The 13,740-nt window shown below is 45.7% G+C and overlaps 1 protein-coding gene across 3 annotated transcripts in view; it reads left to right on the top strand.

Moving 5' to 3' along the window:
* Window positions 1–12,802, top strand: part of ift88 (intraflagellar transport 88 homolog) — a 169,245-nt gene extending 156,443 nt beyond the window's left edge. For 2 of the 3 annotated variants that reach the window (XM_079562885.1, XM_079562883.1), the window contains 6 exons: window positions 40–105; window positions 4,361–4,467; window positions 10,185–10,248; window positions 11,404–11,418; window positions 12,424–12,531; window positions 12,622–12,802. In XM_079562885.1, the coding sequence (XP_079419011.1) occupies window positions 40–105; window positions 4,361–4,467; window positions 10,185–10,248; window positions 11,404–11,418; window positions 12,424–12,531; window positions 12,622–12,740 (479 nt within the window). In that variant the 3' untranslated portion in view covers window positions 12,741–12,802. The remainder of the gene's footprint in view (window positions 1–39; window positions 106–4,360; window positions 4,468–10,184; window positions 10,249–11,403; window positions 11,419–12,423; window positions 12,532–12,621) is intronic. The other variant, XM_079562884.1, reaches the window with a different exon arrangement.
* The last annotated feature ends 938 nt before the right edge of the window (window positions 12,803–13,740 follow it).

Here is a 13,740-nt window from a genome sequence, read left to right as displayed (position 1 = left end):
CTCAGATTTAAGTCACTCATGGATGATATGTCTCTACAGGCAACTACCAGAAATCCCTGGACATGTATAAAAGAATTCACAGCAAGTTCCCCGAAAATGTGGAGTGTAAGTTTTAGTGATCGGGTTGAGTGCTGTGACTCTGGGTTGAGTGCTGTGACCCCGGGTTGAGTGCTGTGATTCTGGGTTGAGTGCTGTGACTCCGGGTTGAGTGCTGTGATTCTGGGTTGAGTGCTGTGACTCTGGGTTGAGTGCTGTGACCCTGGGTTGAGTGCTGTGACCCCGGGTTGAGTGCTGTGATTCTGGGTTGAGTGCTGTGACTCTGGGTTGAGTGCTGATTCTGGGTTGTGTGCTGTGATTCTGGGTTGTGTGCTGTGACTCTGGGTTGAGTGCTGATTCTGGGTTGTGTGCTGTGATTCTGGGTTGTGTGCTGTGACTCTGGGTTGAGTGCTGATTCCGGGTTGAGTGCTGTGACTCTGGGTTGAGTGCTGTGACTCTGGGTTGAGTGCTGTGACCCTGGGTTGAGTGCTGTGACCCCGGGTTGAGTGCTGTGATTCTGGGTTGAGTGCTGTGACTCTGGGTTGAGTGCTGTGATTCTGGGTTGAGTGCTGTGACTCTGGGTTGAGTGCTGATTCTGGGTTGAGTGCTGTGACTCTGGGTTGAGTACTTTGACCCTGGGTTGAGTGCTGTGACTCTGGGTTGAGTGCTGTGATTCTGGGTTGAGTGCTGTGACCCTGGGTTGAGTATGACTCTGGGTTGAGTGCCGTGACTCTGGGTTGAGTGCTGTGATTCTGGGTTGAGTGCTGTGATTCTGGGTTGAGTGCTGTGATTCTGGGTTGAGTGCTGTGATTCTGGGTTGAGTGCTGTGACTCTGGGTTGAGTGCTGTGACTCTGGGTTGAGTGCTGTGACTCTGGGTTGTGTGCTGTGATTCTGGGTTGAGTGCTGTGACTCTGGGTTGAGTACTTTGACCCTGGGTTGAGTGCTGTGACTCTGGGTTGTGTGCTGTGACTCTGGGTTGAGTGCTGATTCTGGGTTGAGTGCTGTGACTCTGTGTTGAGTGCTGTGATTCTGGGTTGAGTACTTTGACCCTGGGTTGAGTGCTGTGACTCTGGGTTGAGTGCTGTGACTGGGTTGAGTGCTGTGATTCTGGGTTGAGTGCTGTGACTCCGGGTTGAGTGCTGTGATTCTGGGTTGAGTGCTGTGACTCTGGGTTGAGTGCTGTGACTCTGGGTTGAGTGCTGTGACTCTGGGTTGAGTGCTGTGACCCTGGGTTGAGTGCTGTGACCCCGGGTTGAGTGCTGTGATTCTGGGTTGAGTGCTGTGACTCTGGGTTGAGTGCTGTGATTCTGGGTTGAGTGCTGTGACTCTGGGTTGAGTGCTGTGATTCTGGGTTGAGTGCTGTGACCCGGGGTTGAGTGCTGTGATTCTGGGTTGAGTGCTGTGACTCTGGGTTGAGTGCTGATTCTGGGTTGAGTGCTGTGACTCTGGGTTGAGTACTTTGACCCTGGGTTGAGTGCTGTGACTCTGGGTTGAGTGCTGTGATTCTGGGTTGAGTGCTGTGACCCTGGGTTGAGTATGACTCTGGGTTGAGTGCCGTGACTCTGGGTTGAGTGCTGTGATTCTGGGTTGAGTGCTGTGATTCTGGGTTGAGTGCTGTGATTCTGGGTTGAGTGCTGTGATTCTGGGTTGAGTGCTGTGACTCTGGGTTGAGTGCTGTGACTCTGGGTTGAGTGCTGTGACTCTGGGTTGTGTGCTGTGATTCTGGGTTGAGTGCTGTGACTCTGGGTTGAGTACTTTGACCCTGGGTTGAGTGCTGTGACTCTGGGTTGTGTGCTGTGACTCTGGGTTGAGTGCTGATTCTGGGTTGAGTGCTGTGATTCTGGGTTGAGTGCTGTGACTCTGTGTTGAGTGCTGTGATTCTGGGTTGAGTGCTGTGACTCTGGGTTGAGTACTTTGACCCTGGGTTGAGTGCTGTGACTGGGTTGAGTGCTGTGACTCTGGGTTGAGTGCTGTGACCCCGGGTTGAGTGCTGTGATTCTGGGTTGAGTGCTGTGACTCCGGGTTGAGTGCTGTGATTCTGGGTTGAGTGCTGTGACTCTGGGTTGAGTGCTGTGACTCTGGGTTGAGTGCTGTGACTCTGGGTTGAGTGCTGTGACCCTGGGTTGAGTGCTGTGACCCCGGGTTGAGTGCTGTGATTCTGGGTTGAGTGCTGTGACTCTGGGTTGAGTGCTGTGATTCTGGGTTGAGTGCTGTGACTCTGGGTTGAGTGCTGATTCTGGGTTGAGTGCTGTGACTCTGGGTTGAGTGCTGTGATTCTGGGTTGAGTGCTGTGACCCTGGGTTGAGTGCTGTGATTCTGGGTTGAGTGCTGTGACTCTGGGTTGAGTGCTGTTTCTGGGTTGAGTGCTGTGACTCTGGGTTGAGTACTTTGACCCTGGGTTGAGTGCTGTGACTCTGGGTTGAGTGCTGTGATTCTGGGTTGAGTGCTGTGACCCTGGGTTGAGTATGACTCTGGGTTGAGTGCCGTGACTCTGGGTTGAGTGCCGTGATTCTGGGTTGAGTGCTGTGATTCTGGGTTGAGTGCTGTGATTCTGGGTTGAGTGCTGTGATTCTGGGTTGAGTGCTGTGACTCTGGGTTGAGTGCTGTGACTCTGGGTTGAGTGCTGTGACTCTGGGTTGTGTGCTGTGATTCTGGGTTGAGTGCTGTGACTCTGGGTTGAGTACTTTGACCCTGGGTTGAGTGCTGTGACTCTGGGTTGTGTGCTGTGACTCTGGGTTGAGTGCTGATTCTGGGTTGAGTGCTGTGACTCTGTGTTGAGTGCTGTGATTCTGGGTTGAGTGCTGTGACTCTGGGTTGAGTACTTTGACTCTGGGTTGAGTACTTTGACCCTGGGTTGAGTGCTGTGACTCTGGGTTGAGTGCTGTGATTCTGGGTTGAGTGCTGTGATTCTGGGTTGTGTGCTGTGACCCTGGGTTGGGTGCTGTGACTCTGGGTTGAGTGCTGTGACTCTGGGTTGAGTGCTGTGATTCTGGGTTGAGTGCTGTGATTCTGGGTTGTGTGCTGTGACCCTGGGTTGGGTGCTGTGACTCTGGGTTGAGTGCTGATTCCAGGTTGTGTGCTGTGACTCTGGGTTGAGTGCTGTGACCCTGGGTTGAGTATGACTCTGGGTTGAGTGCTGTGACTCTGGGTTGTGTGCTGTGACTCTGGGTTGAGTGCTGTGACTGGGTTGAGTGCTGTGACTGGGTTGAGTGCTGTGACTCTGGGTTGAGTGCTGTGACTCTGGGTTGAGTGCTGATTCTGGGTTGAGTGCTGTGACTCTGGGTTGAGTGCTGATTCCAGGTTGTGTGCTGTGACTCTGGGTTGAGTGCTGTGACTGGGTTGAGTGCTGTGACTCTGGGTTGTGTGTTGTGACTCTGGGTTGAGTGCTGTGACTCTGTGTTGTGTGCTGTGACTCTGGGTTGTGTGCTGTGACTCTGGGTTGAGTGCTGATTCTGCGTTGTGTGCTGTGACTCTGGGTTGAGTGCTGATTCCGGGTTGTGTGCTGTGACTCTGGGTTGTGTGCTGTGACTCTGGGTTGAGTGCTGATTCCGGGTTGTGTGCTGTGACTCTGGGTTGTGTGCTGTGACTCTGGGTTGAGTGCTGATTCTGCGTTGTGTGCTGTGACTCTGGGTTGAGTGCTGATTCCGGGTTGAGTGCTGATTCTGAGTTGTGTGCCGTGACTCTGGGTTGAGTGCTGATTCCGGGTTGAGTGCTGTGACTCTGGGTTGTGTGCTGTGACTCTGGGTTGAGTGCTGTGACTCTGGGTTGAGTGCTGATTCTGCGTTGTGTGCTGTGACTCTGGGTTGGTCACAGCACACAACGCTGTGACCAACCCAGCGTTGTGTGCTAACCCTAACCCCTAACCCTAACCCTCGTTGAGTGCTGATTCCGGGTTGAGTGCTGATTCTGAGTTGTGTGCCGTGACTCTGGGTTGAGTGCTGATTCCGGGTTGAGTGCTGTGACTCTGGGTTGTGTGCTGTGACTCTGGGTTGAGTGCTGATTCCGGGTTGAGTGCTGTGACTCTGGGTTGTGTGCTGTGACTCTGGGTTGAGTGCTGATTCCGGGTTGAGTGCTGTGACTCTGGGTTGTGTGCTGTGACTCTGGGTTGTGTGCTGTGACTCTGGGTTGAGTGCTGATTCCGGGTTGAGTGCTGTGACTCTGGGTTGTGTGCTGTGACTCTGGGTTGAGTGCTGATTCCGGGTTGAGTGCTGATTCTGAGTTGTGTGCCGTGACTCTGGGTTGAGTGCTGATTCTGGGTTGAGTGCCGATTCTGAGTTTTGTGCCGTGACTCTGGGTTGAGTGCTGATTCCGGGTTGTGTGCAGGCCTGCGGTTCCTGGTTCGCCTGTGCACTGACATGGGGCTGGCGGATGTGCAGGAGTTTGCCAGTAAACTGAAGAAGCTGGAGAAGATGAGGGAGCTCCGAGAACAGGTGACTGTCACACACACAATGAATGAAAACAGCTGTATAATTCACGTGTGGCGTATTTTTCATGAATAAACTCCTTGAATACGAATGGTGACAGTGAAAAGTTGCTAGCGTTAGCTTGTAACACTCCCACTCAGTGTAAGTAGTTACCAATCCAAATTTGGGGATGTTGTGATTGGAAAACATTGTAAAACCACAATGTTATTATTAAAGTGGTGCTTAACCCACGACTATACCGCCATTGCTATGCCCAATCCTGTCAGACTTTGGAAGCTAAGCAGGGATGGGCCTGGCAGGACTTGGATGGGAGACCGTTTGGGAACACCAAGAAGCCTAGCGAATGTAGTGCGTGAGTGAGTGGTGGTGGTGGTGGTCGGAGGGGCCGATGGTGCAGACCTTACCACTACCGAGTATGGAGTGAACGAATAGTGCAATGTAAAGTGTCTTTGAGTGTCCAGAAAAGCGCTATATAAAACCAATGCATTATTATTATTATTATAAACCTGACAAAAAAAATAGAAATAAAAGTAGGACATAGACAGTATTTCGTGATTGCACAAATCATACTTGTTTAATTATAAACAAAAAACACGGCCCTCGAAAAAACGGGTACCCGCCATTTAATGTTCATCAAGAGTTAATTAAGCCGTGCGCACTTTAAGAGTCTTTTTAGCACCTCCCGGCGTTGGGGTTGGTGTCCCCCTTGTATCCAAGGTAGGTCCCTCTTTATACTGTCTCTTGGTCCCCAATAAAAGAAAGCCCTGCAAAAGGCACATAGACTGTTAGTGCGAGTCCGTATCTGCAGTGCAGGCCCACTACGCCACCCGAAAACACCCGTAATGGAATGCCCTCACCGGTCCTGTTGAGCAGTGTCCAGAAACTCGAAGTCCTTTGGAGTCGGGTCACAGCTTCAAATCCGGGCTTTAGTCCTTCTAGTGAGGCCTGATTCCCTCAATAGTCCGTCTAGTGAGCACCATTCACTGTGCCGTGTGACTGGGAGCGAGGGCGCACACACATGCGTTGGGATATACAATTAGTGCGCCTGCCACAGCTGCCGCAGCAATCAGCTGGGCAGGTAGATAATAACAGAAAATACACACAGGATTACTTTATAATAAAAATAATATCAAACATAAACCTTATGTTGTCTGTGCTACAAGTTTACTAAGCCAAAGTGTTTTTTCATTCATGTGAATCCATGTGAAATAAAAAAAAAATCAGATATTTATCTATAAATGTTCCACTGTCTCTTGAATTTGGTCGGACTTTATCACAGAAATACATTATACCCAGAGTTTGTAATATAACTCGGTGTCTGTGATGTTTTTTTTTACTATTTATTGCTATTTAATCTCTCCTGGGGAAATGGCGAGAGAGGAAGGATAGTGGCTGCCGTTGAATTCACCCGGAAGTCACGGGTCAATCGCGTGCATTAATGACCACTCAGTATTTCTGCCAAAGAGAAAGGTTTTGCAGATTTAGTCATATATTACCAATAAAACTGAATTGTAACTGATCCCCAATACGGGGATACTGGGGGCCCCAGACCAGTTTGGAGTCTCGGGACACGGCCCTGTTGATGTGGATGTAGTTCGCTTCAGACAAACAACAAAATGCTCAGTTTTAGGAATGCAAGGCCTTTCCATAAATGTCAATATTGTGACCTTGGGACATATTAAACCTGTAATATTCTGACAACCATTTCTTATTCAACACAGCCAGAACTCAATTCGGATCCCTGTTTTTCTGCCTTAAGTCTGTCTGTAATGGAACGCTTGGCTCACATTTAGCTTTTGAATCCAGACTGATCACATCCAGCTGCACAGAAGCACATTTCTTCCCCAAGAGTCTGGGAGTGACTTTAGCTGTTAAACCCATGCTCGGCCCTGCAGGCGAAACTTACTTCAGCACAGGGTTTGAGGCACTTTCTGTCTCACTCTGAAGGCCATTATGTGTAATAGCAGGTTATATTTCTGCATTACACTTGTATAGCTTTTTTGGACACCCAAAGATGCTTAACAATGGAAAACAATAGTAGAAACAGTTTGAAGAAAAAGCCAGTTTGTAGAGGTGGGTTTTGAGTACTGATTTGAAGTTTCGTAGTGAGTTTCTAATGGTCGGTGGGAGTGAATTGCAGAGGGTGGGGGCGGCGATGGTGAAGGCTCGGTCCCCCATGGTCCAGCGGTTAGTGCGGGTGATGGGAGTGAGGCGGTTGCAGGAGCTCGGTGAGGTAGGGCGGGGCCAGGTTTTGGAGGCACTTGTAGGTGAGGAGGAGGAGCTTATATTGAATTTGATATTGAACAGGGGGCCAGTGGAGCTGTTGGAGGACGGGGTGATGTGTTCTCTGGACCAGGTGTGAGTGAGGAGGCGGCAATGAGGGAGCAGAGGTCGGAATATATTGCAGTTTTTGGAGACGAGTGGTGGGAAGTCCGTAGAGGAAGTGATGAATGCGTGGATGAGGATTTCAGCTGCTGACTGGGTAAGGGAGGGGCAAAATGGAGGATGTTTTGGTGATGTGCTTGATGTCGGGAGAGAGCTGGTCGGCCCCTTTAGGCTCTTTTAGGCTCCCTGAAGGTGTGAAAATTACCTTTGAGAAATATGTGGAGTTTCTGACTGACCACTGTCTTCTATGTCACAAAAACAAAATCCTCTTCATGCATGACAACGCACCATGTCATGCTGTAAAGAATACCTCTGCATCACTGGCTGCTATGGGCATAAAAGGAGAGAAGTGAGAAGAGAGTGGACCCCGTCCTCCCCTGACCTCAACCCTATTGAGAACCTTTGGAGCCTCAACAAAAAAAACTTCTATGAGGGTGGGAGGCAGTTTTCATCCAAACAGCAGCTCTTAAATCCTTCAAAGAATCCTTCAAAGAAATCCAAGCAGAAACTGTCCAAAAACTCACAAGTTTAATGGATTTAAGAATTTTGAAGTATCTGTGGGATACTCCGGGCCAAAACCTACCAAATGACTTGCTCGTAAAATACGCCAAAAACAAATTCAACATTCAATCTATTAATTAATCCGCAAACTGGGTCACTTGAAAAAGATTTGGATGAAATTGACAATGCATTTCAGACATACTACGAGACGTTATATACACAGCCTGAACAAACTAATGCAGAAAACATAAAATAATTTCTTAATTCATTAGATTAACCATCAATAGGGACACAACAGAATGGACGCTTAACTAAACAAATTGACATAATAGAACTAGAAACAACTTTGAAAAAATAAAAAAATAATAAAATGCCAGGCACTGATGGCCTACCAACATTTCAAGAAGTATTATTTCCAGTTCTCTTAAAATCACTTAATTGGACTCATCAAAAACAATAAAATGCCGCCATCTTGGTCAGAAGTCATTATAACCATAATACCTAAGGAGGGAAAAGATAAAACATGATGTAGTTCATATAGACCAAGATTATAAACTATATGCATCTATTATGGCTAATAGGTTACATTCTTTCATTACAGATTTAATTGATGAGGATCAAACTGGGTTTGTCGCTGGTCGGCAAACCCAAGACAATATAAGACGTTCTCTTCACATAATTAATAACATCCACAACAATAAACATAAAGCAGTGTTGCTAAGTTTGGACGCCGGAAAGGCGACTGTGTAAATTGGAGTTACTTATTTTTGGTTCTAGAAAGATTTGGCTTCTCAGATACTTCAATTAATAGTATTAGGACATCGTATTCTGCACCCATAGCGAGAGTTAAAATAAATGGCCGTTTAACAAACTGTATAAGGCTAGGGAGATTAACACGGCAAGGATGTCCTTTGTCGCCAGCGTTATTTGCTTTGTATATTGAGCCTTTGGCCCAAGCAAAAGGGAAAACCAAGATATACAAGGAATAACTATAAATTCAAGAGATCATAAAACAGCATTGTATGCAGATGATGTTCTCTTATATCTTTCTAATCCAATACATTGACCGTTCACAAAGAAAAAGGTGGATTGTCATTACCAAACCTCCGTGATTACTATCTAGCAGCCTAACTTAAGCCACTTGTACAGTGGTGTGATAAATCTTGTGGGGCTAGGTGGAAGGAATTGGAGAGCGCTTGTGGTAACATCCCAGTGCAAGCCTTTATTGGTGATCAGAAACTTATGTCAACTTATCAAAAGGAACTTACTCCAATTGCATTTTTCACATTATCAACATGGTTCCAAGTTGTAAAAGAACTAAAACTAAAACTAAAAAAATGTCAAATCAGACATGGGTACTTAGATGGGCAGCTTGGTACAGAACGGGATTACATCTTATTGTAGGATATTGGACAAGAAGGCTGTCCCAAGTTTTCAAATATGCCGCAGGAAATACAACTTGGAATCAAACGATTTCTTCAGATATCTACAATTAAGGCAGTATTTATCATCAACATTGCAAAAAATGGATACCCCAAAACTAAACAAAATAATTAATTTAATTACACAAACTTACTCCAAAGGAAGTAAATCGACTATATCCAAACTATACAAAAATCTGATTAACAGTAGAGGGTACTCAACAGATATATATATATATTAAAAAAAGATGGGAGAAAGAAATGAAGTCTGACATAACTAATGATCAATGGGATAATATTTGTGAAACCGTTTACCCTACGTCGAGCTCAGCTTACTGGCGTGAATTTTGCTGGAAAAACATGATACGTTTCTTTGTGACCCCTAAGCAACAAATGGGTATTAACTCACGTAGTTCATCATGCTGAAGGGGCTGTGGAGAGGAGGATAAACATCACACTCACATTTTTTGGACTTACACGAAATTAAGACTTTTCTGGACTGAAGTTGGTCATAAAATAGAAGAAATTGTAGGTTTTAGGATTCCTCAAACAATGTTAGTGTTATACTTTGGAGATCTTCCGATTGACTTGACAACTAAGGATAAATATTTAATTACACATTTTAATTGTCACAGCGAAAAAGGCAATTACACGGATATGGCTTCAAGTTGCTTCACCAACGGTCGAAGACTGGCTGAAGGTGGTTGAGGAGACCCACCACATGGAAAGGTTGACTTTTATGCTGAGGCTACAGGCTAAACTTTATTTCTCGAGGTGGGACAAGTGGACAAAATATTTTCAAAATGTTTAGTATGCAAATTGTACCCCTGTTGAATCTGTAAACAAAGAATATTCAATGTAGATTTCTGCCGAGTGTAAGAGTTGTGTTCTCTGTTCTTTTTTATTTGGACAAAAAAAAGATAAAACAAAATCAATTGTAGAGGCAAATACAGGAAATAAGTGGATCACAATAAATACACTGGGTTTCATAGGTTGCACTCACGATGTCATGTCAGGTGGAGGGCTGGAGCCAGTACAACGCTTTATCATTTTTATGTCATAAAGTCCTATCTACTGACCAACAACATGCTCATGTTTTCAAATATTGTCACCACTTTTGGACGCCTTTCAGAGAAAATAAGTTAGTTCAAGTGAAAATGATGTCTCGTGCTCGCTTGAACCACTCTTTCACAATGTGATTCTGATGGATGTATTCTCACATTGTCAACTTGGAGTAAGCAATCAGGGAACATCTTTATCCCACTGATATAAGTAAATGTATCTACCATTAGATTACATGGGAATTATGTCTCCCACTCTGCAAAACCTCTGACCGCCATCTCTCCACTAATGCTGTCAGTCCACTTTTTCACCCAGATACTCCACTCATCTGACTGTTTTGTTTTCTGTCTGCAGAGGGTGAAATCAGGGCATGAAGGCAGTGCCAAGAGCCGCAGGGAGGGCAGTGCTGGCAGCTCCGGTGAGTCCAACATGTCCGCACAACTCCTCCATCTAATATCACCACGGGTTACCACATCATGTTTAGAGTGTAGAAAAGGGAAAACTTCTGCATCAATGGACCTTATTCTGCTTGTGGTCTTTCAAACAGGAAGCTCATGACTTTTTCTATTCATTGTCATGGACCTTCATAAACCTATACCAACATTGTACTCTATGTTTTTACACACAGCCTTTTGTGCAAACAGGATTTATTTGGACATTTGACTCATATTTCAAACTGTTCAACTTCAACAATTTAATTATATTAGGCATAATATTTTGAGGTAAATTCCACACATTTTAGAAAGCCTTTAAAGCCTTTAAAAAGCCTAAGATAACCAAATCTTTCTTTAGAAATAGGCTGGGACCTAAAAAAAAAAACACAGAAAGAAAAGACACAAACCTCAAACAGTGAAACAGTCAAAAAATTGTCTGGTACAAATGAACAGAGGAGCAGTAGATATAGTTGCCCGTCTTTAGGCCCCTCTTCAAGGCAAGGAAAAAGTGAAAAACTCAGTGGGAGAACCACAAGAAGGAATGAGACACTCCCATGGACGGACAGGTAGATAGACCCAGGGCTGATGAGAGTCTTTCTGCACACAGGACTGTAGTCAGTCTATAGATAGACCCAGGGCTGATGGGAGTCCCTCTGTTACGTGGCTATAGTCAATCTATAGATAGACCCTGGGCTGATGAGAGTCTTTGTGCACACAGGACTGTAGTCAGTCTATAGATAGAACCGGGGCTGATTCGAATCCCTCTGCAGACAGGGCTGTAGTCAGTCTATAGACCCAGGGCTGATGGGAGTCCCTCTGCAGACAGGGCTATAGTCAATCTATAGATAGACCCAGGGCTGATGGGAGTCCCTCTGCAGACAGGGCTATAGTCAATCTATAGATAGACCCAGGGCTGATGGGAGTCCCTCTGTGTTCCGACGCTGTAGCCAGTCTATAGATAAACCCAGGGCTGATGAGAGTCCCTCTGCAGACAGGGCTGTAGTTAGTCTATAGATAGACCCGGGGCTGATGGGAGTCCCTCTGCAGTCAGTCTGTCAGACACAGACCCTTGTTGCTGTGAAAGTGCTAACCTCTGCATTCACACGTGTGTGTTCTCTCTGTCTGCTGCTGTGATGCAGAGGAGGTGAAAACAGGTGAGTGGCTGTTTCTGCTTCTTAGTAGCACATGGACATGCTCGCCTGTCTTTCTGCAGACACTGACTGAAGACTGAAGCTCTTTCACAGACACAGGCCAAACCTTCAGTCTGCCTGAGAGATTTCACCTCACTCCGTCAAGTCCATATGGTGATATCTGTTCAGCACTAAATTCCTATGCATCACTGCTGATACTATATAGCATAGAATATACTCCGCACATACACAAACACTTACATTTGCAAATTCAACATTTACAAATCAAGTCTTGATGTTATTGATGGGATTTGTATTGTTTCATGTACCTTTACAAGAATGTAATTTTACAAGAATGTTACATGATGTAAAAGGTTTCTATGTCTTGATAATCAGAAAGCAGAATGAGCCACACATTGAGTTCTGCTCACAAGTGAATTCTCCAGAAGAGAAATGCATCTACTGTGATGGACATGAACGTGTCTCCAGTGATGTCTTTACTGTTCAGAGCTGTCCCTCACAGCCTGCCATGTTTCTGGAGCTCTTAATTCATCTCAGGAGGCACAGCCACTCCCTAATAAGGAAATAACGGAAGAGAAAGAGCAGCGAATGACTAAAGCCAGTGAGCAGTAACCCAGTTTAATCATTCTACACAACAAACCAGTTTCTGTGTGTCCATGTCTGTCATTTTGTTCTTATACCAGAGCATCCTCTCAGACTGAACACTTAACTTACACAGACTTCTTTTAGATTTTATGGTTGCAACAGGTCAAATTTAACTAAACGGTAACACTTTTAAAAGTTTATGAGCTGTGTTCTTTTTTGTGGCTCCAAACTATTTTTTTTAATTTTTTTTTTACAATGATTGCAGACCTCTGGGTCTGGACAGGTTTGGTTTCCTTGTGCAGCACGTCATGTGTGACGCACTGAATGTATTCTGGTGTGTACTGTTGTGGAGGTGTGACTCAGCCGTGTGTGTGTGTGTACGTGTGCGTGTGCGTGCATGTGCATGTGCGTGTGTGTTTGCAGACAGTGGCCACAGCAGCGGCAGCACCAGAGGAGAGCGCCTCAGCTCCAGACTCCGCTCACTGCCCACAAACAACGACCCGTACGAGGCCAGCAGTCCCAAAGAGCTGGGTGAGTCTCTCCTCCCTCACAGGACCTCCCCCTCCCCCGCTCACCCCTCACCCCTCACTACAGCCCTGTCTCTGTCCTTGGTGTGTGCAGACGCGTCCTACGTGGACCCCCTGGGGCCGCAGGTGGAGAGGCCCAAGACCGGAGCCAAGAAGCGGCTGGAGGACGATTTTGGGGACGAGGAGCTGGGAGACGACCTGCTGCCAGAATAAACCGGATACAACCTGCTCACTTCCTTTTCATACTAGTCTGAATTAAAGCAACCCTTTTTTAACAGCTGCTGTCCTGTGCCTGATGTCAGTTAGATCTGAACATGTGTAAGTGTGGCTGAGTGGAGCTTCATTGTGTCTGTAAAGCACTTTGTACATTGCTCCTGTAAATGAATGAATAATTACAAAACCATAATGTGATTTGGTCTTGGTTAGATGAGGCGCTCTCCTGCAGCGGCTCGGACCTCAGGAGCCACACTTTAACCCGGTCACAAATAGAGGCGTAACTGTCTCAGTACACAGTGACCACAAAGTAGGCATTGGACCAAAATGTTTTGAAGAAATCATATCTTTTGTGTTAAAAATTTGCTCTTTTTTTCGCTCATAATGATTCAAGTTAGAGCAAAAAAGTACCAAGGGAAATGTTGCTTGAGTACTGTGAGTACTGAGTAACTATTCAAGCGTAAAAGTCGTGAAATAAATAATCCTAGTATTCCCACGTTCCTATAACACAAACTAGGACTACAAAGCTACTAATGTTTCATGACAACGTTATATACAACAACATACAAGTACCCTTGTGAAGGGGTATTAGAATATTGTTAAACAGTGCATTCATTTATGTAATTCAACATGTAATATTTCTGCATATTTGACCTTGTAGGGACTGTATAATTGGTCAGCATGGCGTCTTTACTTTTGATCACAATGGTCTCTTGGACACTCCAAGATTAATTGTTTGAAAGGTTTTTACTGATGACGGACCCTCTCACCAGAAAACCTACAAAACAGTTGATCCTGGAGCGTTGTACAGCCCACCGTGATCAAAGTAAAGTCGCCATGCTGACCACTCATACGGCCGCTGGGTCACTACAAGGTCAAATATGCACAAATGTCCACATAAAAAGTTGCATAATGCACCTTTAAACTGTGAAACTAACTCATTACATACAGAGTGAGATACATAGTGAATGATTATTATGGCTGAGCTTGTAAAAACCCT

This window comes from Gobius niger, assembly GCF_951799975.1.
Source record: "Gobius niger genome assembly, chromosome: 9".
Lineage (NCBI taxonomy): Eukaryota > Metazoa > Chordata > Actinopteri > Gobiiformes > Gobiidae > Gobius > Gobius niger.
This window is presented reverse-complemented; position numbering and strand designations above follow the sequence as displayed.